General features: G+C 36.5%; 2 protein-coding genes across 6 annotated transcripts in view; one reads left to right on the forward strand and one right to left on the reverse strand.

The window, feature by feature from the left end:
- LOC145268736 (choline transporter-like protein 2) overlaps positions 1-27,996 on the reverse strand; it is a 382,616-nt gene that overhangs the window by 150,450 nt on the left and 204,170 nt on the right. The gene's annotated exons all lie outside the window — the stretch shown is intronic.
- On the forward strand, positions 20-16,937 carry LOC145268590 (uncharacterized). Its single transcript, XM_080124038.1, has 3 exons — positions 20-266; positions 379-2,261; positions 16,887-16,937. The coding sequence occupies exons 2-3, from the start codon at positions 1,743-1,745 to the stop codon at positions 16,935-16,937; spliced, it is 570 nt and encodes a 189-aa protein (XP_079980164.1). The 5' UTR covers positions 20-266; positions 379-1,742.

Below are 27,996 nucleotides of genomic sequence, written 5' to 3' on the forward strand. Positions count from 1 at the left end.
TTTTATTAGCACCCTCCCGTTTTTTTTTTGTTTTTTTTTTTACAAAGAACCCCCCCCCCAAAAGGTGTTTTTTTTTCACTAAAATAAAGTTTATTTAACTAAAAAATATTAACGAGCAAACTTTCAACCTAATAAGACCTTGTCAAGCGACATTTTTATTGTTAATCACCCCCCCCCCTTAATATATTAACTGGACGATTTGAAAGTCAAATACAACACGTAGCTTACGTAATAGGTCATAAGATATTCGCACTTTTTAAAATATAGTTACTTGAATATAGAATTTTTTGGTGGTATTATAGCGTGATTTCTACCCTCATTTTTTTGTTCCTACCTCAATATGGATGATTGAAAAAAAGTAGCGGGAGGGGAGGGGAGAAAAAAAGAAAAAAAACACACAAAAAAAAACAAACAAACAAAACAAATAATGTAATATTTCCCTTCCAAGTTTATTCAACCATTCTCACTTTTAAAATGTGGAGAAACAGAAATAAACACGCATATTCTCCCGAGATGTTATCAGTTTTATTCTGAAGTGGTGCACTGCAGTGCACAGACATTGAAAAAACAGCAACACAATATCTCATTCAATGTGGTCTCCTGGTTGAAGAAAATTCTTGCCACAAATGCGATGGGCCAGTGATTTTAACTAACAAGAGAATCCGTGGACAGAATGTGCCAGTATGGAGGTGCAGAAGAAAAAGTTGTCAGTCAGTCTTTTAGCTAGAGATGAACCTGCCGAAGAAAACATTGGAAATCCGATGCAAAATCATCAGAACCGTAGCACACGCATTTATGGTCCATGGATCTTTGGATTGTGTCAGGGTACCGATGCTAGGTACTCGTAATTTCACATACACAAACGATACGCAGCAATGTGTGCCAGTTGGCACAGTTTAATATTCAAATTTAAAATCGTTAAATACAATTTAGGCGCGCAGTGCAATTGATTGTTTCGGCGCGTTAAAAAAAAGGAAAAATGACACCCACGCAAATTCCGGCGTGACCTTTATATACCAAAGGTGCGGACGTAGTTGAAAGCACCCCATGTGATGTCTTCCGTCCAATGGAATTCCTCCTAGGACATATTTTAAAACTGATTTTCTAGAGCTCGTTTGGAGCCGATCAAATCATATATAAACATGCACAAACACAAAATCTATCTCTTTAGTCTCTTAGCCTTTCGAGCATTCTTTCGTCTCTTTAAACTCTTCCGACTCATTCAACGCTTTCTCATTAGGACTTGCCACGCGTGCAAACATCAATAATTTCATTTCCACTGCTCCGCGCATTAATACTCTCTTTTAACAGACGAACATTAATATTGTCTGTTACATATTTGAACATTCAAAGAACACAAAAAAAGAGACTCTCCATCTTTCATATGAACTCAAAAAAAAAAGAACTCTGAAATATTGAGAACTATGTTTGCTTGTTATTGTTTGTTATTTCTATTCCGGAAATAAACCTCCGTTTGTGTTGCACATGGGATTTCTTATTTTCATTTTTTATTATTTGTGGAGGAAGTCAGTTCCCAAAAAAAAGCCAGGCGACCCCCACAAGTTGGTGACCCGACGCAGAAATCATATGCACAACGGAATCTTATAAGCTATTAAACAACCATGACTCAGCGGCAAAAGTGACAATTTTTTTTCTACCACAGTTTCAAGCTCCGCGTCCTTGGAAAAAGTCAGTTGACAGTTTAAAGGCTTTGAAATCACTTTCGAGCGAAGAAAACAAACATGGAACCTTCCTGTGTTGAAAAACCTCTGGCAACGTTAACGGTATATATACCAGCATTTAATCCTACCAACATAAAGACCTGGTTTATCCAAATCCAGGCCCTTTTCGACGCAAAGTGGATAACGTCTCAACTAACCAAATACTGTTACTTGGTGGAAAAACTCCCGGCAGACGTCATCGAAGAGGTGGCGGATTTATTGGAGAATGTGCCAGAAGACAACCCATATGACGAACTTAAGGAGGCCATCTTACGACGGACAGGCTTTTCAAACGAAACAAGGTTACGCAATCTTTTCACCCAAGTAGAATTGGGAGATCGCACTCCGTCACAACTTTTGCGATACATGCGTACATTGCTAGGGGACAACAAAATGTCCGAAAATATAATGAGAAGTCTGTGGCTGGATAAACTTCCAGACACAACAGTACAAATTCTAGCACCCACAACGGAAGAGACAAATATTGAAAAACTCGCCGATATGGCAGATCGAATCCATGAAAATCTGAGGCACTGCAAAGTAAACTCAGCACAAGCACAGCAGAAACAGACGTGCGATGACGATATATCGGGACTAAAAATGACGGTCGAAAATCTCACTCGACAAGTGCAGGAATTAATGCAAATAAACCATCGTTACTTATTTAATAAACGATCGGACTACCGAAAACGAAGTCTTAGTAGAGGTCGAAGCAACACATGGGAACGAGCGAACGAAATCTGTTTTTACCACAAAAAATTCGGCACACAAGCTCGGCGTTGAACTTCTCCTTGTTCTTTTAAAAACAAGAATCAGGGAAACGAATATTCCAGCCAGTAGAGACGACGACTGTCGCTGGATTTTCCACTAAAGGTCGTCTATTTTTTATTCGTGATAATAATCACGGATATAACTTCTTAATAGACACTGGAGCTGAAATCAGCATGATACCACCTCTACGTAAACAAAAAGCTATTCCACAGCCTTACCACCTCCAAGCAGCTAATGGCACACGAATACCGACATACGGTGAAAAATATTTAGACGTCAATCTCGGCCTGCGCCGCACATTTCCGTGGATTTTTACCATAGCCAACGTGACGACACCAATAATAGGAGCAGATTTCCTAGCACGGTTTAATCTATCGGTAGACATGACTAGTCGCACACTGACTGATAACCAAACAAAAATCGTAATTAAAGGTATCACCACAAGATACCAGTCTACTGGGATTAGTTCTGCTTTACCTGAAGAGACGTACATTCGTCGGCTGTTTCAAAAATACCCACAACTTACTCAGCCATTCAAAGTCACGGATAATATTAAACATAATGCAAAGCATTATATTAAAACGAATAAACAACCCGTCTACGCCACCCCCAGACGTTTGAAGCCGGATAAGTACAAGATCGCAAAAGACGAATTTCAACGCATGTTGCAACAAGGAATTATCCGACCTTCCAAAAGTGCGTGGTCATCTCCTCTACACATGGTACAGAAAGCAGACGCGACAACATGGTGTCCATGCGGCGATTTCAGGAGATTAAATGCACAAACTGTACCGGATAGATACCCTATCCCACACATTCACGATTTTGCAATCGGACTGCAAAATGCCACGGTATTTTCCAAACTGGATTTAGTAAAAGCGTATTACCAAATACCGGTGGCGGATGAAGATATCCACAAAACAGCACTGACCACACCATTTAGACTTTACGAATTCGTCAGAATGCCATTCGGACTTAGGAACGCTTGTCAAACCTTCCAAAGGTTAATAGACGAGGTTTTCAGGGACCTTCCATTCGTATTCGCTTACGTGGACGATGTCCTAATTGCTAGTAGAAACCTCGAACATAAACAACACTTGGAACAAGTTTTTCAAAAACTGTCCCATTACGGTTTAAAAATAAACTTGGACAAATGTATTTTCAGTCAGCAAGAAGTAAACTTCCTTGGACATTCAATTGATAAGGATGGTATATCACCATTACCCGAAAAAGTAAGCGCCATTACGGATTTTTCACAACCTACGTCTGTTAGACAAGTTCGTCGCTTCATAGGTATAATTAATTATTACAGACGATTTTTACCCAACTGTTCCACAATCCTTGCACCGTTAACGTCATTATTGAAGAACAAAACGAAAAACCAACAATTAAAACTGGAAGGATCAGCTTTAAAAGCTTTCCATCAAGCTAAAGCTGCCTTAGTCAATTTCACAAAATTGAATTATATTAAGGACAGCGAAGAATCGAAGCTTACACTTACAACAGACGCGTCAGACAAAGCTGTAGGAGCAGTTATACATCAACTGACAGGGGATACAATGACCCCTATATCGTTTTTCTCAGCCAAACTGAGCAAGACACAGACAAAGTACAGTACCTTTTCAAGGTAGCTATTAGTAATTTATTTGTCAATTAAACATTTTAGACATCTGTTAGAAGGAAGAAACTTCTGTATTTACACTGACCATAAACCGTTAATATATGCACTGCATACGCATGTAGATAAATATGGTCCAAGAGAAATCAGACACCTTGATTATATTGCCCAATATTCCACAGACATCAGATACGTCAAGGGGCAAGAAAACATCGTGGCAGACGCATTATCACGAGCTGCAATAACTTCACTAAATTCCAGTTCGTTAACTATGGAATTAATTGCACAAGAACAAAAGACGGACAAGACACTCACTGACGTACAACAGAAAACGTCTTTGCAACTGAAGGAAATGCCCGTGCCTTTTAGTGTAACAACACTTTATTGTGATACAGCAAAAGAACAACCGCGTCCATACATACCGCCAAGCATCAGACGACATGTTTTTCTACATTTTCACAATATGTCGCATCCAGGCAAACGAGCCACCATAAAAATAATAACAGACCGCTTTGTTTGGCCGAATATGAATGCAGATATTCGAAATTGGACCAAGACGTGTGTATCCTGTCAAAAAATAAAATACACAGGCACACAAAGTCACCGCTGGGCACTTTCAGTGCGCCTGATGCCAGGTTCACCAATATCCATGTTGATTTGGTGGGGCCATTACCGCCCTCAAAAGGACACCCACATTCTCACCATAGTCGATAGGTTCAGCAGATGGCCAACAGCCATACCCGTGAAAGACACGTCGGCGGCGACAGTAGCTGGAACAATACTAAAAGACTGGATAGCAATTTTTGGAGTACCGTCAATACTCACAATGGACAGAGGTTCGCAATTTCAATCGAAACTCTTCGCAGAGTTCAACCAATTGTTGGGAACAACCCACATAAAGACTACTGCTTATCACCCTTGCTCAAACGGCCTCGTCGAACGCTTTCACAGACAGCTAAAAACTTCTTTGGCTACGAGTCTTAACAACGCGGACTGGTCAGATAATTTACCATTAATCCTATTAATGATCCGAAACACAATAAAAGAAGACTTACAAAGCACACCAGCGGAGCTAGTTTTTGGATCCGTAGTCACACTACCTGGACAGTATTTTAATGCATACACAGATATTTCACCCACGGCTACATTTGTGACGGAATTAAAGAACAAAATGTCTTCTCTCAAATTTACCCCCACCAGGAGGACTGACAAACATATACCGAACAACCTTCACACATGCAAATTTGTGTTTATCAGGAATGATACGGTCAAAAAGCCATTTTGTCCAAATTACACTGGACCATACCAAGTTTTGGACAGAAGTGAAAAATATTTTACTGTCCAACGGAAAGACAGGAAAGACAACATCGCGATCGACCGAATTAAACCAGCATATATTGAGGAATACCCTCAGACAATTTCCCCACCAGAACAAATTCCCTTAGAACATGGGAGTCCAGCAGAAAATGACGAGGACACCAAACCCACGACAAAAACGGGTAGGAAAGTCCACTGGCCGAAACATTTCAAGGAATACATTACATATTGAAAAAACTTCTTTTTTTTTTCCAATCTGGGGGGAGTATTTGTGCCAGTTGGCACAGTTTAATATTCAAATTTAAAATCGTTAAATACAATTTAGGCGCGCAGTGCAATTGATTGTTTCGTCGCGTTAAAAAAATGAAAAATGACACCCACGCAAATTCCGGCGTGACCTTTATATACCAAAGGTGCGGACGTAGTTGAAAGCACCCCATGTGATGTCTTCCGTCCAATGGAATTCCTCCTAGGACATATTTTAAAACTGATTTTCTAGAGCTCGTTTGGAGCCGATCAAATCATATATAAACATGCACAAACACAAAATCTATCTCTTTAGTCTCTTAGCCTTTCGAGCATTCTTTCGTCTCTTTAAACTCTTCCGACTCATTCAACGCTTTCTCATTAGGACTTGCCACGCGTGCAAACATCAATAATTTCATTTCCACTGCTCCGCGCATTAATACTCTCTTTTAATAGACGAACATTAATATTGTCTGTTACATATTTGAACATTCAAAGAACTCAAAAAAGAGACTCTCCATCTTTCATATGAACTCAAAAAAAAAGAACTCTGAAATATTGAGAACTATGTTTGCTTGTTATTGTTTGTTATTTCTATTCCGGAAATAAACCTCCGTTTGTGTTGCACATAGGATTTCTTATTTTCATTTTTTATTATTTGTGGAGGAAGTCAGTTCCCAAAAAAAGGCCAGGCGACCCCCACAAGTGTTAATCCTTATCGACTGAACGCGAAGTAGAAGCAGGTCAACAATTCATTCAGATGAATGGCCAGCTTATAGACAACTTCAAGCTGGGCACGATCACAAAACCGTCAATCACCAGGAACACTATGTAGATCCAAATACAGGTGTGGTGTACACCCCAAACAAATTGAGAAGACTTGGTTAGATAGCAAGATCGAGATTTTGAAGAAAAAGCGAGGAGTTTGACAGCATCTACTCCAGTCGCACTTGGACGAATTAGTTCTTCAATTTTGCAATATTGACGACTGAAGTTAATTCTGATTGTTTAAAGTTTGTTTTATTGATGTTTCAACATTTTTTATAAAATAGAACAGAATAGTATCAATAAATATGTTTTTTCTATTCTCCTTTGGTAAAAAGCAGATAAAAAGAGATAAGTGATTTCAATTTTAATCATGCTTTTTATTTTAGATTTAAAATATTAACAACTCCATTTTATTTCAGTATTTAATTTGTGTATTTCTGTTTTATTAAATGCTAGCTTTTTTTTTTTTTTTCTCGTACATATGTTTATTTATCTACAGAGTTGATTGCAAAAATAGATTACGAATTGTACTCATTTTTAGTTCGTGTGAGAGGAATCTATCACCATACTTTCCCTTAAACACGTCCGTTGGACTTTTATTAAGTACAATACTTAATAGTTTTTTTTTTATTTAATGGAGAGTAGAAAACGCATTGTGGATGCGTTATCGGCAGCTCCTGTTACTCTCGCTTCTTCTTATTTGTCCCTCAGTCCTCATTTTTTAATGAGTGATTTTTCTGACAAAGGGAGAAGAAAAAGCTGTTTTCTAGGTTGGCAGTATTTTGTGCGAACAGTTGGCTGAGATGGCGGAAATTTTCTGTTTCTATGTCTATCCTTGTAGCCATGTCACTAGTAAGGGTGCTGGAGGTAAACGTTTTGTCTGGGCTGACGTTATCCGCCTGATAGTCAGGGACCCGAACCTTGGATTAACCACTAAGGAGGCTGTCCTATCAGCAGGTGCAAAGTACTGGGGCTGCTGTATTGCCATTTGGTGAATGGATTCGGGACCATGCAGTAGCTTCTGGTGGGGCTTCTCGATGCCATACTAGTGGGTAATTGTTACGGATTTACCTTATCATTAGCTACAAATAAAAAAAAAAAAAATTCTTCGTTTCTTTTTCTCTCTTAATTTCCGCTCTCTGTCCTGCTCTAAGTAAATCTGACGACCTAGTCCACAAATTTCCAAATTTCATCATGACAAGTTTCAAGAAAAAATACACAAACCCGGTTCTCCAACTTCCAACGTAGACCCCTACTACCATGTCTCCTTCTCCAACATCAGGGGTCTACGTTCTAACCTTCCAGAGGTTGAAACCCAATTACAGGAGACTAAACCAGACCTTTTATTTTTAAGTGAAACTGGCATTGGACAGGCTATTTCCCTAGAAGAGTTTGCAATTAAAGGATACTCTAACTTAACTTCTAAATCTGACCCCCAAGATCGCCATGGGCATGGAATATGTGTCTATATTAAAGATAGCTTTCCATGTGGTAGGGACATCTCCAGGGAAGATCCTAACTTACCCTATATGTGCTTCCGGGTTGCTTTAGCTCACACTACGGCATTTTTATTTACTCTCTATCGCCCCCACAACAGCGGAGTTACTATCTTTAAAAGCATATGAGAAAATTGACCAAGTCCTATCTGCTTATCCTTCAGCTAACATTCACGTATGTGGAGACTTCAATGTTCACAACGTCGAATGGTTGACCCACTCAAACAAGACCGATGATGAGGGGAGGTTCTGTCATGATTTCTCCATTGCCTATGACCTCACTCAGATTGTTCAGGAACCCACCCGTGTGTCCGACAATGACGGCCAGTATGCAAGCCTACTAGACCTTTTTCTCACAACTTGCCCTGAACTATGTTCAGTTTCTGTTCTGTCGCCTCTTGGATCTTCCGACCACTCTGTTGTATCAATTAAGATAAAAATGAAATGTAATAAGTCCCCAGACGTACCTCTCCATCGTACAGTATATCGATACACTAAGGCTGACTGGGATAGCTTCCGTACATTTATAACTGATCTACCTCTGCATTCCATATTTAAAAAGGATGTGTCCTCTATAGTATTAGACCTGACGGAATGGTTAATTGTAGGTATTGATCGTTTCATACCCTCGAAAAAGTTTCAGCAAAAACTCAACAGCCAGCCATGGTTCTCTCCAGAATGTGCTGCTGCCATTGCGCACAGAAATCACTTTTTCCACTGTTTCCAACGTAATAGATGTATGGTAACTAAAGCCGCTTTCAGGACTGCCAGCAACCATTGTAAGAAAGTAATAAAGAGCGCAAGATGGTTGTATGCTCAATCTGTTAAGTCCAAAGTAGCTGAGCAGCGGCTTGGTTCCCACCAGTTTTGGCAAATAGCAAACAGAATTCTGAACAGAAGCGTGTGCTCCATCCCAACTATCATCAATGGACCTGAGGTAATCTCGTCAGCATCAGACAAAGCCAAACTCTTTGTCAAGAACTTTGCAGCTAATTCTACCTTTTGCGATCAAGGTCGCCAACCCCCAATATTTCCTCCTGTATCTGAAAACACACTATGTGATATACGTATATCTGTACGTGATGTTGCCAAGCTAATCAAAAACCTTGTTTCCAGTAAAGCAACTGGCCCGGACGGTATTCCAATTATAGTACTCAAAAAACTTCAACCTGAACTAGCGCCCATACTTACAAAACTATTTAAACGTTGTCTTAAGGAGAATAGTTTCCCATATCCCTGGAAAATTTCATCAGTATGCCCTGTATTTAAGAATTCAGGTGATCGCTCATCCCCCTCTCAGTACAGGCAAATAAGTCTTCTGTGCGTCATGAGTAAGTTGCTGGAATCTGTGTTAAATACAGAAGTAATCAACCATCTCAACAAAAATAACCTTCTTAGTGACACTCAATATGGTTTCCGTTCTGCTAGATCTACAGCAGATGTGCTTACAGTTATATCTCATAGGATTAGCAAATCTCTCGACGGAGGCAACCTTTCTAGGGCAATTGCTCTTGACATATCTAAGGCCTTTGATAGGGTATGGCATAAAGGTTTACTTCATAAGATCTCTAGCTATGGTATAGCTGGAAATGTCTTCTCAATTATTAAATCATTTCTTTCTGATAGGTTCATAAGAGTAGTAGTTGAGGGGCAAAAATCAGAAGCCCACAGTATTAATGCTGGTGTCCCTCAGGGGTCCATCCTGGGCCCAACTCTTTTCCGGATCTACATTAATCATCTTCCAAATCACATCCTTACATCATTTGTAGACATTTATGCTGACGACACTACCATTTATGGTAGCACATCTAAGTAAACGACCAAGTTCTCTCCAATTCTCTCTCCTCTGATCTTGAGCATGTAGTACAATGGGGAAAGGAGTGGCTGGTTACTTTTAATGCATCTAAAACCAAGCTCCTCTCTTTACATCATCAACATTCTGATCCCCATCTGGCATCAATTGAAATGAATGGCTCTCGTCTTCAGGAGGCCTCAAGTTTTGACAAGCTTCTGGAACACGTACATCAAATCTGTTGCCAAGGCCGCTGGAAAAATGGTGGGATCTTTCTATCGATCCAGTAGATATCTCACTGCTGATGCAATTCTCTATTTATATAAGAGCCAGGTACGTCCAAGGATGGAATACTGTTGCCACATCTGGGCAGGAGCTGCTAGAAAGGACTTGTCCTGCCTTGATAGAGTTCAAAATAGACTTCGTAGCCTCGTAGGAGATGTCCTTTTCTCTTCCTTGCAACCTCTATCTCACAGAAGAGATGTTGCGAGTTTGTCTCTGATGTATCGTTATTTTCCTGGAAAGTGTTCGACTGAGCTTCAATCTATGGTACCCCCTCGCAAAACTTTCACAAGAAACACTCGTCTAGCTGTAAACACTATCAATAATTCCCCCCACTCTTTATCTGTGCCTAAACCTAAACGTAGATTCCATGAACAAAGCTTTTTTATTAGAACTGCACGCCTGTGGAATTGTCTTCCGTTTTCCTGCTTTCCGGCTGACTACAATATGGTTGTCTTCAAGTCTAACGTAAATAAGTTCTTGATGAGCCGTTCCATATAAGTTATCAAATTTAACAAATTTTCATTACTAATGATTATTATATTGTCCAATTTCTACTGTACACTCTTTAACCCTTATCCTTGAGTGGCCTCTTGGCCTTGATAATGTGTTGATACCTATGAAAAAAAAAAAGAAAAAGTCCAATGTGAACAAGTTCTAATTGAATCGTCCCCCTAAGTAATCCAAGTTACAAAATTCCCACTGTTTACTATGCTAAAATCACAATGACTAATGTATACCTATTAACCCTTATCCTTGAGTGGCCTCTGGGCCTTGATAAGTGGTGACACCCATGTAAAAAAAAAAGAAAAAAAAAGCACCTTAGACCTGAAAAATAGGGTAGAAATCACACTATATTAGCACCAATTTTTTTTTTTAAGCCAAAAAAGATTTGTGCTTTTTCCCCTTGGAAAGACATAAAACAAGCAAGCTTATTGGAATTAAATAAGCCCTGAACGAAAAAAAAAAAAAAATGATTTTTTTTTTTCGTTTATTTCAAGTTTAAAAATACCCCCACCTTGCCAAGCAAAAAAAAAAAAAAAAAAAAAAAAAGAAAAAAAATACAATCAAACTTAAATGCACCCCAGATCAAGTCAATGGTATTTTAAACCTATTAAAACATTTTTTATATATTTTACGCCAAGAGACCACCTACAAAAATTTTGACCATTATTTTCTTTGATGAAACCGATTAAGTGACAGTAACAATACAAAGTTGAATATAACAAAACTTACAAATAGTTTAAAACTGACAAAGTTATAGAATATTAAATTTGATGACGTTTGGTAACAACTGTTTTATTTATTTTTTTTTTCATCCTTTTTTGTTAACAATATTGCACAATCGCCTGAAACTGCTATCAACTCCCTTACATGGCTGTCACACAGCAAACACATACACAAACTTGTTACATAACTAAGCCTGCCTTCATGATGAAATTAATTTTCATTCTTTTCTTCCCCCTAGCTTGTAGCTTAGAAGGGGCTCGGTCAAAGGCGTGTTAAGGTCTTTCTTTGACTAGTTTCTCTGGTTTTTAAACCTAGCATTGAATTCTTTGGTAGAAAGGAGGGAATCCTGAAAGTGTTAGTTTTTGTTAAAAGAATTTTAGTTTGGATGTAATTCCGTCCTAGTCTGTTTAGAGTCTTTTTAACAAAATGATAGTTTTGTTAGACATAATTTTAAGGCGAATTTTTTTTTTTTTTTTTTTTTTTTAGTTCATACATTTTTAGCTTACATTGCCAAAAAAAAAAAAAAAAAAAGGTGAAAAATAAACAAATATTTATTTTTTATACATTTTTTTTTGTTTTTATTGGCAATGTAAAAAAATGTATGAACCTACAAAACAAAAAGGGTGAAAAAAAAAAAAAGGGTGTGAAAAATAAATATGCAACATAAATGTTACCAAAGACAAGAAAAGTTACTCTTCGGATCCGGATAAGCTATTTTTGTGTGTTAACATATTTTAAAGCATTTTTGGTTCAAAAGAAACCGCATGTCAACTGTTTAGTTAGAATGAAGAAAATCATGGCTGCCATAAGCATTGCACATTGATAATAGTTAAAAAAATATAAAAAAATTAAACAAAACACTGGCAGAAACATATCCAATAAATATCACCCACCATGTAAAAAAATCTAATGTTTTACCAGTATTTTGTTTCATTTTCGATTTTTGAGCTATTATTAAAAGATCCTTGTGAAATGTTTATAGAGAAACTATTTTGTTTTCGTTCTAACTTCTAAAAGTGGACACTGATTTTGTTTCGAACAAAAAAAAACGCTTTAAAATAAGTTAAAACATCCAAACAGAAGAGTAACTTACCTTGCCTTTGGTAACATCTTGTATTTTTTTTTTCACTCGTTTTATTGGCTCTTGTTAAAAAATACCCAGTATATAAGATTTAAAGATATGATAGATTTAATGACAAACATTAAATTCGATATTTGTTACCAATCAATTCTGAATTATCATTTTGTGTCCCTGGCCCAATAGTAATTTTCGTGTCAATATCACAAATCATGGATAACTTAAATAATCAGTTATCAAATGTACAATATTATTGAAAACGACATTTCCAAATTTCATCTTATAACTAGTGGGACATGTGGAAATTCCACAGTGGACTCTTTCATATGTAATATATTGATGTTAGCATTCAGTGAATGTTCAGCGTAAATGGAGACACCCTGATATTATTGTACCTATTTACTATGCCTCCCCACGGGACAGAGTTAGACACCAGGGTCGTTTTTTAACGTGGAGAATATATGTAATATATTGATGTTAGCATTCAGTGAATGTTCAACGTAAATGGAGACACCCTGATATTATTGTAGCTCTTTTGTTAAAACTGCAAAAGTATTCATCTAAGCTAGCAGGGACGACCAGCGTAGCCTGGTCATAAAATATGCTTAAATATATTTTAATTTATGCAGATTTTGTATATATTATAAAGTTGCGATTTCAAAAATAAAAGATATATCCATATGAATTGGGTACATCAGGTGAATTGAAAACAAACACACAAACACAAAAACACAAACACACACAAAAACACACACACAGACACACACACACACACACCTTAAGTTCCTTCAGCCTTAATCGAAACCAAAACTTAATTCTTAGTAAACTTATTTATTACAAAAAAAATAAATAAATAAATAAATAAAAAAGGTCATAACAATTAAACAACAGTCACTCGAAAGAAAAAAGATGTGAGCGTGACACAAAATAACACGCACGCTATCACTAATATATAGATGATACAACAGATGTGCAATGTGAATTTTAAAGACAGAGTTACATCTGAGGCGGCTTGGATCTAAAGAGTTTAGAGAAATGCTTGCAGAATACTAGACTTTATTGATATAGTCGTTACATATTAAGGACCCTACGTCAGTAGCGATTAATTTGGCTGAATTTTGGCAAGGGCCCCGTTCAGTGCATGTCAAGATTACCTTGATCTGCAAACAAAATCGTTCCCAGAAACTTAACGTGAAGGTGAGGCGGGGGAGCGGCTGAGGTCAAATGCAATAGACAAAACAGATTCTAACGATGACGTCACGTTTTCGAACTGAGAGAAAAAAAGGTTTTAAGAACAGTCTTTCTGGAAATCATGCGGACGAGACACTGTTCATGGCATAGGAAGCTGATAACCTCAGCGAACGTTACTTTGATTTCTGTCCGTCTGCTTCACTTATTTAAATTAGAAAAGTTCAAATAAACAATTAGTAAGCTAACAGTCGGTTAGATCTGATGACTACAGAGGAAGCTTGAGTATAAGGAAATGTTAGTTAAAGACCTGGCCAGAGACATGAAGGGGGCACTAAGGTCAAATGCAGTAGACAAAACAGACTCAAATGATGACGTAACATTTTCGATCCAAGAGAAAAAAGACTAAGATTAGTTTCTCGGTGGAAACCATGTGGACGCGACATAGCTTATGATATCAAAAACTGATAGCCTCAGCGAACGTTACTTTGATCTGTCCATGTGTGTCACTCATTTAAGTTAGAACAGTCCCCAAAGTCTCTCTGAAAGATGACAGTCCCCAAAGTCTCTCTGAAAGATGACAGTCCCCAAAGTCTCTCTGAAAGATGACAGTCCCCAAAGTCTCTCTGAAAGATGACAGTCCCCAAAGTCTCTCTGAAAGATGACAGTCCCCAAAGTCTCTCTGAAAGATGACAGTCCCCAAAGTCTCTCTGAAAGATGACAGTCCCCAAAGTCTCTCTGAAAGATGACAGTCCCCAAAGTCTCTCTGAAGATAACAGTCCCCAAAGTCTCTCTGAAGATAACAGTCCCCAAAGTCTCTCTGAAGATAACAGTCCCCAAAGTCTCTCTGAAGATAACAGCCTCTGAAATAAATTCTCTCTAAATAAAACCTTAAAAAAAAAAAAAAAAAAACTCAGCAAATATCTCCTTGTGTCATCTTTCTCTATAAGAAGAAGCGAAAGTTGTGACGTAAAAAAAAGTATAACAAAGGAAGTGAGAAAAAGGGACCCAAGTAAAATGGCTTCACACACGTAAATGTGTAAACTCTTGATCAAAATATTACATGCTATCGTGGTAGAATGGATGACAGTTGATTTAGAAAGATCAGTAGCTTGCTGTTTTAAGTGAGAAAAAAAAAACGTTATGAAAAGTATTGCACTGTAACTCAGGGTTTGGGGGGAAAATGTTTTTTTTACTGGAAGGTTTTAAATTTCTTATAGCAAATAATGAGTAATTTTATTTTCAATTATAGATATCTATCTGTAGACAATATTTTGGGACAAGTGCCCTTTAACACACCAGATGTATTTTATTTTTTTATTTTGGAAGAGTTATACTAGCGAAAAAGGAAGACACTCTAAAATGAATGCTTGTTTAAAAAACAAAAAATAAAAAACAAAAAAACAACTACATATACGAATAACTGTTACAATTTAAAATTTTTATTTAATCAAAGAAATTTATCACACAAAAGATCTAATATATAAAAGGCTATATATATGTCTGTCTCCATATTTTCAAACCATCTCTTCCAAAACGAAAAGTCGCAGAGCGGCACTAGGAGCTTCAAAGGATTAGATTTTTACGGACCATTCTTTTATGGGGTTTTAGCCGGTTAAAATAGTTTTTAGGGGTCAAAATTGAAAAAATTCTTATACATTTTGCATATACATCTTTTTAAAAAAAATTTAATCAGTTCATATGCGTTTCACGTTGGTAGAGTGGTAACGTCACCAGCTTTGAATGCAACAGTTTTACTTTCAGTTTCGATTCTAGCTGATAGCACCCAAATATTTTTTTTTCATTTTGAAAATCACGAGTATAATAATATATATGGAATGGACAAATTAAAATATCATATTTAAGCCTATTTTACGCCCAGGCAAAGCTTCCCCCCGCCCCCGATAGTGTTGTATAAAATATCCATTTCATAATATTCTCAACTGAATATTTTATGTGTACATGATTAAAAATGATTTTGAAAATAATTTTGAAATATACAAGGCTACATTTTATTTGTAAATTAAAAAGTTTTGAAATAATGTTGCTAAATTTAACAAACTTAATTAAATTCAATAAATATTTCTATTGTGATGTTTCATTACTTTTTTTAAAACTGGTTTTGAAGTAACAGAAAAGTTTGATTAGAAAACATTGAAACAAGCATTAGTTTTGGATTGTCTTTCCTTTTCACTCGTAATAGCTCTTCTGAAAATCAAAACAAAAATACTTCTGGCAAGTTAAACTGCACTTGTAACAAAATATTGTATATAGATACATATCACCAATTGAAAATAAAATAAATAATTGGTCTAATTTTATTTATTTTAAGAAATTTAAAATGCAAAATCTTACAGTATAAAATTTTTTTTTATATGACCCTTAAAACATTAAAAAGAAAAAACAAATCAATGTTATTTATGACTTTAAACGCTCCTTCAGAGAATGTGACTTCCATAATAAAGCTAATAGCTACATTGGTTTTACAACCATTACCCTATCTCGCCACCTCCCCATGCATCTTGTAAACTTTTGCTCAAGTTACCAACATCTACAAAAAACAACTGTACTCTTCCGATTTAAGACAAATTCTAGTGTGTGTGTGTGTGTGTGTGTGTGTGTGTGTGTATGTATGTATATATGTTACTAGCAGGCCGCTCGGCGTTGCCCAGTCGTAAAAATACGCATATTATATTTTAATTAATGCAGAATTCTTATTATAAACAGAAACGTAACATAACGTTAAATTCTTTAAAAAAAAGTAAAACAAGCAGAAAGAAACTAAGACAGGTGCATGCTAGTATTGTGTTTTCTAAGCAGTTCACTTCTTGTGAGTAAAAAAAACTACTTGGGATGAGATCTAAACCAAAACCTAAAGACAGCGAGTCAAATATGAGAACCATTAGGCCAGCTTGACACGACCTTTAAAACGTGTTTTCAAACCTACTTATTAACATAATGTGAAAATTCACGCATGCACATTCGTGAAACAATTAACAAAAAGATGAATCCGATGACCCCAAGTACCAATTTCTCAATCTTGATCCCCCTAGCAGCCCTTTTTTCCAGATAAAAATCGATTAAAATTTTTCCATAGGTGTGAATACCCTATATAGCAAATTTCAAGTCTGTAGATAAAAAATTCGTTCAGTGGAAGTGCCATCACACACAAATGTTAATATGAAACAAATTAATAACATTTTAGTACAATTTTATTAACATTTTTCAGACAATTTTACGTGACGCTAATTCTGTCATTACGGAATTTAAATTTCTGACATCATTCTTGGAACAGCGTGATTATGTTTCTTGGTATCTGGCTTCAAATGCTCGTTTCTCAGCAACCTTTTAAATTCTTTTTGTTTTTTGCACTTTTTAGCCTGATGATGATTCGACCAAGAAATCGAAAAAGTTTGTGATATGGAAATAACACATTTTGATTTTAACACAGAAAGATAAGTAAAAATAAATAAAATAAAAGCATAATTAAACAGTTGTTTATATATATTATATATGAATAGAATGGAAATAGTATTCCAACAAAATAGAGAAATAAAAAGGAACAAACCAAGTTATGTGTTCAACGTTTCATCTTTATTTCAGAAGTCTCGAAATAAAGACGAAACGTTGATGAACACATAACTCTGTTCTTTTTTATTTCTCTCTCTCTCTCTCTCTATATATATATATATACACCCCCCCCCCCTGACAAACCCCAAAAGCAGCTAAATCCCACTCCTACACAGTGGAGATCCCTAGATGTAAGAGAGATTTCTACTCCAGTAGTCTTTTCCCCAAAACTGCTAGACTTTGGAATTCCCTTCCGGGTCCCTACTTCCCCAACTGTACTGACATGCAGAAGTTCAAGTGTAACGTGAACTGACATCATGCTGTCCAACTCCCTACATAGTACTCCTGTTGCTTATGTCCCTATATCAAAGTGGCAATGTGCCTTGTTTGTGGAGAAAATGTAATAAAAAAATAACATATTTAAATTTGAGTTCAGCACCATGCAAAACTGCTAAATAGACATACACAGAAAATTTTGGACAAACACGGTAAAATAGTCCCAAAAATGGAGTGTTTTTATTAACACTAAAAGAGCCCCTGGGACACACTCAAGAGTTATCACGAAGTATAGATAAACAAAATTATATAGAAATCAGTTACAGCTTTTCAGAAAGTTTTATAAAAATCCAAGGTATCATTTTTTTTTAATAAGCACAAAAGTGTCAATTTTAACCATTTTCACTCCAAAAGTTCCCCCTTAAGAGGGCAACTGGAGTTTTCCTGGAAAATCCCTGCCGTTACTTTTTTACTCATATCATGTTTAACGTTTGTGCAAAATTTCAAAAAAATCCATTAGTTATTGAGAAAAGTGCGGACAGACGAACAGATGAACAGACAAGGGCGAATTTACAGGTCCACCTTCCTTTTGTCGGGGGACCTAAAATATATATACGCATACATGGATATATATAAAAAGAGTTTTGTGTTTACTATAACCTTTTTACAGAAATATAACGCAAGTATAAATCATGTAGAATATCTGCATGAATATAACTACACTTAATAATTAACTAAAAAGATGATCATTTTATAAGAAAATCGAAAAAACTAATAGGGAATTAAAATGAATGTTTAAAAGAATATGCAAATTAGCTACATCTTTTACTAGTGAATTCAATTCCACAATCCATATAGAAGTTGTATTTTCTTTTTAAATAAATAGAAAAAAGGTTTTCAAAGAACGTTTTATGCAGCAGCCCGATCTTCCAGTCCTGTAGTTTAGTAACTATTTGGGCGACTCTCCCCATCTCAAGGTGGCTAGAGCGGCTAGTTGTGAGGGCCAGGTGATGGAGCGAGGTTTTTTTTTTTACTGTGCTAAAGCAGGTCAGCTGTGACAGATCGCCGGGACTCGATGGTCTGCCATACGAACTGTATTTGAGGCTATTACCCAGGTTTCTTCCTCTTCTAACTGATGTGTTCAATCATTGGTTTGCTCAGGGATCTATCCCGGGGCAAGTCACCAAGGGAGTGACATTGCTGAGGAAAGGTGATGGGCATGGTGGGGAAGAATTAGATGACTACAGGCCCATAACTCTATTAAACTCAGAGTTGAAGATTTTGGTGAAGATCTTGTCAAATCGGCTGCAGGTTGTTATCTGTGACTTGATCAAACCAGAGCAGAACTACGCAGTGAAGAGGAGATTGATTCAGAACAACTTGCACCTGATCCGATCGATCCTAGAGGGGTGGATGAAGAAAACGACTCGGAAGCCGCGCTGATCAATTTAGATCAGTCCAAAACTTCTGATAGGGTCGACCATCACTTCCTGGCATCTGTCTTAGAGGCTGCCGGTTTTAACTAGGCTTCTTCAAATGGATCTCCGTGATGTATCGCCAGCCCATGGCTGTTGTACAAGTCAACGGAAAGTGCTCGGAATGCTTTGTTATCTCTCGGTCGGTTCGTCAGGGTTGTCTGCTGCCGCCCCTGCTCTACTTCCTGGCGTTGGAGCCTCTGCTTCGCAAGCTGAGACGTGGGGAGGCAAATTTGACCCTGCATGGAATAGCTATACCTGATGGCTTAGCTGCCAAGGTATCCACATTTGTCGATGACATCACGGTCTTTGTGTTGAGCTTCCAAGACATTGAGATCATGTCAGAGGCGCTCGCTTGGTACAAAAGAATTACAGGAGCCAACATAAACCGCAGCAAGTCGGTTGGTCGCCTGGGCAACGCAAACCTCCTGGCACCCTTCAGCTGGACGGATGGCCTGGTTTGGATCCTTGGTGTGTGGTTCAGACAGAGTCCTCAGCTGGAAAAGAATTGGTGGAGGTACGGTTAACTCGTGGCTTCCTAGGAAACTTTCCTTAGGGTAGAGGTGAGGCGTGCATCACGTATGTCTTTCCTCTCATCCTTTACCGACTTACCATACTTCCCCTGCCTGCACAACACCTAAAAGCTATCGTTGAACTCTTGTCCTCGGTCTTTTGGGGCAGAGGAAGACACTGGGTGAGCAGACAGGTCTGTATTCAACGTCAGTGTGAGGGAGGCTTCGGAATGCCGGACTTGAAGTGTCATTGAGATGCTGGCCTTCCTGAGCCACTATATGCAAGATGATCAACCGTGGCACCCCGCGGTTACTGCCGCCTTTCCCAACCTTGTTCTCGACCCCTCTGTCAAGAGTCGTTGCAGGCTGTGGAGAGAATCTGCCTTTCTAAAAGAGTGCTGGGCCGCGCTAACACGACTACCAAGGTCCAGCAATATTTTGACTGCTACCCGTAGGGAACTCCATACGGATCTAGTAAGGGGGGGGGGTGCGCCAACCCGCTATGCGTGGAGTTGGGTGTCAGGTTCCTGACCTGGCGATTGGCCCAAAATGCATTTCCACTCAACAACATACAATGCAGTTCCAGTTTTTTGGAGGCGCCTGCTTATCCCCGTTGCGGAATAATGGCTGTAGAAACAACTGATCACGCTTTCTTCGATTGCCACAAACTCCACCGGTATTGGTCATATGTCAGCAAGGTGACGGCTCGCATCGATCCCGAGCATCCTTACCCGATTACCATATCCAATGTTGTTGACAACGTGAGGCCGCCGTGGGACCGTGAAAACCAAATGGTCTGCATTATGATCCTGGCTGTGGCAAGAATGGTGATTTGGATGTTGCAACTGCAAGGTGGCCAGGGGTGGGGTTGTCTTTTTCTGCTCAGGATCTGATCGCTTTCTTTAAACAGCAACTACGATTTAAGATCAGATGTGCTGGAAAGATGCTGCATCGCGCAGCATTTGACAGAAGATGGATACATGTAACAAGTCTGTATGTATGAAAAGGAACCAAATTTAAATACATGTTCCCTGCCTAGGTGTGGAACGCGCAGTTTTGTCAAGTGTAACTTAATCTTTAGCCTCTTAGCTAGCCAAGTGAGTGCTCCATCCCTCCCTGACTAGGAAACCTCCAAGATCCACCTCCTCCTAACTGCAATTTTTTCTTTTCACCCCTCCCTCTAAATTTCACCCATCTTCGAGAGAAAGAGATCAATCACTAACCCCCTCTCCCAATCCCTCACCCACAAAATTTTCTTTTCTCCATTTCATCCCATCTAGAGAGCATCCCCACTTAGAGACTGTCCCGCAGAAGCTCAGGTTCATTTATAAATCAAAGTGAAACGGGTGGTCTATCAACTAGACGGGGTTGAGATGGTCCTACTAACCACTGTTGTATTTTTTCTCCACTCCCACGCCCTCAACACAAATTAATTATTGTATTAGACTCATTGTTATTTTTTTTTTTTATTTTTTTAACATGCTAATAAAAAATGTTTTAAACAATTGGGTGCTAAGTAGGACGTCCCCCAGTACAAAAGGGTGAATGAGGTATTACGGTGGAAGAAAACACTAGCTAAGAGAAACTTTTGTTTAGTTCTGGAGTTGACCTTGTGCCTAAGTTTTTGTTCATGTAAATTTTTGATCGAATAATGGATTTAATATCTCAAAGTGTAGTATATGTTCCGATGCTACTCTTAACATAATTTGTCCTTGGTCAATGGAGGAGAAACCCTCTATACTGAGACAATTATTATTTTCGGTCCCAATCAGAGTGCCCCTTTTGCCTTTTTTTGGGGGTGAGCTGGTTTAACCCCCACATTAAAAACGACCTTGTGTCACATTTTGCTTTCGTGGGGAAGCAAATAAATACTAACAGAATAAAAGCTTGCTTTTTTTTCTGTTGTTCTTGGCCTTCGGACCAATATCAACGTGTAGACTGTCCAGCAGGAGCTCAGGTTCCTTTACAAATGGAAGTGGAATGGTTGGTCTATCAACTAGACGGCGTTGGGAGGGTCCTACTAGCCATTGTTGTATTCCCCCCCCCCTTAACACAAATGAATTATTGTATTAGACTCATTGTTATTTTTTTTTTGTTTTTTTTCACGTTAATAAAAAATGTTTTAAATTGGATGCTAAGTAGGACGTCCCTCAAGTATGAAAGGGTGAATGCGGTATTATGGTGGGAGAAAATACTAGCTAAGAGAAACTTGTTTAGTTCTGGAGTGACAAGGATGACCAACGACCCCTACTTTTTTTTAATGGAAGGGAAACCCTCTATATTGAGAATTATTTTTGGTCCCTACCAGAGTGCCCCTTTTGCCTTTTTTTTGTGTGTGTGTGGGGGGGGGCAGCTAGTTTTCCAGTAAAAACGACCTTGTGTCACACTTTGCTTTCGTAGGGAAGCAAATAAATACTAATAGAAAAAGAGGGTTTTTAATGTGAATATCAATTGTCAATACACACACAAAAAAGGGTCCTGGATATGACCTTAAACTATATCCAGTGGTGAGGCCCCAGCTTGCGGGTTATGGGGAGTGTGGAGCCACCCTTTAATTGCCATTGCTCCCAGGTCCACTCTGAACTGGAGTGGTAGTACCTGTTAGGGTCCCAACTATGGGTTAAATAGAAACCGACTTGAAAACAACAAATATATTTCATTAAAAAAATTTTCTTCAAAATTTTTGGATTCGGCATTAAATAACCTGAAAAGGGTTGATATGCCGTAAAACAAAAACAGCCAACCAACACACACACAAAAAAAAAAAAAAAAAAAAAAGAAGCTAAATTTATAGGAGTGTATATATATGAGAGAAAAGTGAGGAAAATCGGAGGAAAATGGAAAATATTCACACATTAACTTCTTATTATGTACCGTTTCAACTATGTAAGGAAAAGAAATAAAAGAAAAAAAAAAAAAAAAGAGGAAGAATAACACCGGTCCACGGTCCAGTTGTGTAATATTTAGGTTAAAACGGGTCGGCTTCGCAGCACACAGGGAATAAGTTAATTTTCGTGGGCGTTGGGCAATAAAACTGAAAGTTCCAACAAGAAAAATAACATTTAAGTTTCGGTGATTATAAGATAAGGTCACGTCAGAATGATTCAGCACGTTCTTAAAATCAACGCCAGGAAAGTTTTTTTTTTTTTTTTAATCTATATGATTATTTAGATGAACTTTATCGAAAACAGACACAGACAGACAGACAGACAGGCGCATGCGCGTGCGCACACACACACGGTTTATAGCTCAATAGGTATCCCCAAAATAATGTGAAAAACGGAGCGCATATTCCCGTGACATCAGACTTGTGTTAACTATACGAACTATGGAAAAGCAGAAGCGTCTTAATGATTTTTTAAAACCTTTGTTTATCTTCTTCAAACTGCAATTAATAATCTTTGTTATAATTTTGTTAGGTTTTAAGATTTACAGTTTAATGATTAATAATATTATAAACATTTGTATATTAAATATGAAATACGTTTTACTGAATGTTCGTTTGGTTACCTACGGGGTTCCATATTTTGTTCAGTAAAAAGAGACGAACAAAATATAAGGGGGGGGAGGCTACAAAATGCTTAATATTTGTGCAATATTTTCAAATCTGTTTTAATCTGGCGATAAAATAGCTGACAAGAGCCATGTTTATGTAAAAACTTAATATTTAAAAAGAAATTTAAACAATTAAAAATCTATGTTGTAACGGAACATTTTGAAATAATGGAATTTTAATCGTTTTAATCTTTTAAAAATTAATTAATGTTTACGGGGCTTCTTTTTCTTGATAATTCAACTGATTATAGTATATGTTAATTCGAAAAAAACGCTATTAAAAAAATATATAATAATATTAAATTTATATCATATTTTTAATTGCAACTTCAAGGTAATTTTTTGTTCAATATGTGTATTTAAATTTTTAAAAAATAAATAGGTTTTACTTATTTGAACTCTTCTGTTTCATAATAAATAGAAATGACAATAGATTTAAATATATTTTGTTCGAATTTCGAAAAAAATAAATATGGAGGGGGGAACACACACTAAAAAAATATTTTCCCTTGTATATTTTACGGAAACTGCATTTTATATGCAATTTCATTCTAAAATGGATAAGTATCGAAAATTTCATAAAAATCTGACCATTAGTTGATTTTTGCTAGATTTATTAAACACGGGTATGTTTAAAATGCCTACTACATGGGAACGTTATTTCGAAAAAACGCTATTAAAAAAAAACATAAGTTTATATCAATTTTTTAATTGCAACTTAAAAAGAAATTTTTGTTCAATACGTGTATTTAAATTTTAAATTTAAAACAAAATCTTTTTACTTATTTGAACTCTTATGTTTCATAATAAATAGAAATTTCGATAGATTTAAATATATTTTGGTCGAATTTCGAAAAAATAAATATGAAGGGGTGGGGAACACGCGCTAAAAAATATTTCCCCTCATATATTTTACGGAAACTGCATTTTATATGTAATTTCATTCTAAAAATGATAAGTATCGACTGAGTGCGTGCGCAACCGAGTGTGTGCGCACGCACATGCGTGCGTGACAGTGTGTGCGTGCATGCGTTTCAACTTTAGGGCCAGATGGTCAAGAGGATGGTGGGGAAAGGATTCTGTCACATTTCAAGATGGACGACGTTAAGTCTATTCTACTTTATTCTTTTGTCCACAGCTGAATATTTTTATAAACACCCATGCATGTTTGATCCAATGGTCCACATATATTCTAGGATTCTTTTTTCACCCCAAGAACTTCAGATATTTTTTAAATGTAGTTTTAAGACATTAATTGTATATCAGAATAAATTTGACAATTTGTGAATATCATTTTTAGATAAAAGGGCAATCTTAGGAACTCAAAATAATATTTTATTGAATATTTAATTAAACCGATTTTATTTTTTCATCAGAAAACATTCCATTAAAATATGGATGCGACATTGTAACGACGGAACAGAAGTTGGAGCTTAGTTAATAGTGCAGGACCTAATAGATTTGAAACTTTTTGTGGGGGGAGGGAACTCTTTCTAATGAATTTTGTTCAAAATTACAATTCATGGGGGTAGATTGTTCTCGTTCCGTCAACCATGACAGGGTAGAAGTGTTAATTTATGTTATTCTTAGGAACAAAACCAAAAGAGGATTGGTTATTTGGACTACTATTCTCATGCTAGGTTATATTTTCATGTTTCAGTGGTCGATGTAATCTCCAGCCTTTTTCAGGTGCATCTTTTGGAACTTCGCAGTGGCGTATCTAGGGTATGGCAGGCATGGCCCATGCCATGGGCGCCACTCTGACATGGGCGCAAAAATTGCTTGACAAAAATTAAAATTAGTAGTTAGGTATATCTAAGGTATAAATTATTAAGAAGGGGCGCACATTCAAACTTTGCCATGGGCGCCATTTTACATAGGTACGCCACTGGAACTTCGTATTCCTTGATGTACATATCTCCAACTAACCCATCAAGCAGTAAAATCTCACCCCTTCACGGTTGAGGCCCCTAAATGCCGGAAAACCTTCTACTCTAATAGTTTCTTCTTTGAACTCTTAGACTTTGGAATTCCCTCCCCGTTTTCATGCTTCCTTTAACTAATATACAGAAATTTAAATACAGTGCAAGCAGACATGCCACTGTTTGACTTCTCACATAGTTCCTTATAAACATGATCTAAAATAGTAATCACTTATGTCCAAGTAGGAATATACCTTCTTTAGGGCTGAGTAAGATTAACAAAATAAATAATTAATTAATTAAAAAAAAAAAAAAATCATTTTAATGAGTTCAATTCGAAAATCGATTAAATCCGTTTGATAAAGATTCCCACGTTTAAAAAGATGCACGTATAAGATTACATCACCAGAAACTTTGTAAAAACAAACAAAATGAGAATGATAGTCCAACACTTACAAATTTTTAATCCTCATCTAAATAATTTTTTTTTTTTAATTTGCAAAAAATCAATTTTCTATTAATCATTATTAGTGTTTGTATAGACTGGTGATCTTTTAAACCAAATCATTTCAAGTAAAAACATGTTTAGGTACTTACAAGTCATGTCGAAATTAGTGTAAATTCCCAAAATTACGAAAAATGATTCGTTAAAAAAAAAAAAAAAAAAAAAAAAAATCATCTACAATTACGTTCTGTTTAAAAATGGTGGACCCTTAATTTAAGTCCAGCAAGATAAGATAAGTCAATTTGTCATACAGAATAGGACGCACGCACACTATTTTCACATTAAAACATACGATAAAACTAGATTAATTCTATTTTTACTTTTAATTATTTTTCTAATGAATCAATTTTACTAATTAGTATTAATTTCGACATGGCACGTAAGTACCTAATGTTTTCACCTCAAATTCGTTAAAAAAAACCTACACAAACATCTTTCTTGCCTCCCCATTTTGTCATTTTTTTTTTTTTTAGTTAACTATTAAATGTTTGTTACATTCCTATTTGACGTTGATACATTTTTCCAATTTTGATTAATAGTTCTTAACCTTGTTTGTGATTTATTTTTTTTTAATGTATAATTTTAACTGTAATCGAATGTTTTTTTTTATACTAACTTTTTCTATACTAAGGGAGATAACTCCAGATTTTGGGATTATAACTCATTTTAATGGCGTTTGTATAAAGGGAATTCCCATTTATATTATTTACTTCCTTGCTGGGAAGTGAGACACAAGGTCAGTTGTAGTTGTGAAAAACCAGCAAAGTAAGATGAGTGCACTCTTGCCTAAAAAGTGTGTGAGCAGCCATTTTGCAATACACTAACCCCCTTCTCGGAGAGAAGGCAATTGGTAAATTTAGTAGAAATATCTCCTTTTGAGAGGGACCATTTTTTACTTTGGAGGTGGCAACTTATTACAAGGGAGATAACTTATTTACCTTTATTTTAAAGTTTTTTTTTTTTTTTTTTTTTTTTAGATAATGTTTTGTGTTGAAATAGAAAAAGAAAAAATATTTTTATTGACTAGTAAAAGGGAAATAACTTTAGACATGCGTTTTAGTTTTTAATGATGATTTTTTTTTTTCTTATTTCATTTTTGAAAACTTCCATTTAGACCAAGGGAGACAATTCAAGTGGTATTTAAAATTTTGCAATAATGACTGTTCAAAAAGTTTAAATAATAATAATAATAATAATAATAATAATAATAATAATAATAATAATAATAATAATAATAAAAAAAAGTAATTAATTTTCATATAATAACGACTTTCATATCAGAATATATATATAAAAAAAAATACCGGTTGTAATTTATTGTGAAATTTAAATTTTATAAAACTCATACTTTTTTTTTAATTTTAATTCAATAAATGTTCAGATAATGTTTCATTTTTTATTATTGTTTTTGTTTTGCTTTCACCAGAATGTTAAGCGAAACTAAGAACCTTTTTTTTTCTTTTTTTTTTTTTTTTTTTTTTTTTTACAAAGGAGTCACCACTTATCAAGGTCCAGAGGCCACTCGAGGATAAGGGTTAAAGAGTGTACAGTAGTCAATGGGACAATATACTAGTAATCATTAGTGGAAATTTGGTAAATTGGATTACTTAAAGGAATTTGCTCCCCCGTTGGACTTGAAGATGATCATATTGTAGTCAGCTGAAAAGCAGGGAAATGAAAGAGAGTTCCACAGGTGTGCAGTTCTAAGAAAGAAGTTTTGTTCATGGAATCTGCGTTTAAGTTTAGGCACAGATAAAAAGGTGGGGGAAATTATTGATAGTGGTTTCAGCTAGATGAGTGTTTTTCGTGAAAGTTTGGCAAGGGGGACAATAGATTGGAGCTCAGACGAGCACTTGCTATGAAAATAACGATAAAGCAGAGACAAGCTTGTGTCTTTTCTGTGGCAAAAAGGTTGCAGGGAAGAGAAACGAGTATCTCCCACTAGGCTACGAAGTCTATTTTGAATTGTTAAGGCAGGATAAGCTGCTTCTAGCGGCTCCTGCTCAGATGTGGCAACAGTACTCCATTCTTGGACATACCTGACTCTTATAGAGGTAGAAAATTGTATCAGCAATGAGATATCTACTTGAATGGGAGAATGATCCCACCATTTTTCTAGCGACCTTGGCAATCGATTTGATGGTACATGTTTCATTTCAGATCAGGAGTAAAGGACAGACCTAGGAGCTTGTAAAAACATTGAGCCATTCATTTCAATTGATGCCAGACAGGGATCAGAGCATTGATGATGCAAAGATAGAAGTTCGGTTTTAGATGCATTAAAATTAACCAGCCACCTCTTCCCCATTGCACTACATGCTCAAGATCAGATAAGAGAAAATCAGAGAAAACTTGGTTATTTACGGCCTTAGAAGTGTTACTATAGATGGTAGTGTTGTCAGCATAAATATCTACGAATGATCTTAGGATGTGATTTGGAAAATCATTGGAGATCAGGAAGAGAGTTGGGCCGAGAATGGACCCCAGGGAAACTCCAGCATTAATACTGCCCATCAACAATACTCTTATGAATCTATCAGAGAGAAATGATTTAATAATTAAGACATTTCCAGCTATACCATAGTTGGAGATTTTATCGAGTAGACCTTTATGCAAAAGCCTTTTATATGACAAGGGCAATTACCTTAGAAAGGAAGCCTCCATCGAGAGATTC

This window comes from Euprymna scolopes, chromosome 44, assembly GCF_053919585.1.
Source record: "Euprymna scolopes isolate OS-2025 chromosome 44, ASM5391958v1, whole genome shotgun sequence".
In the NCBI taxonomy this organism is placed as follows: Eukaryota; Metazoa; Mollusca; class Cephalopoda; order Sepiida; family Sepiolidae; genus Euprymna; species Euprymna scolopes.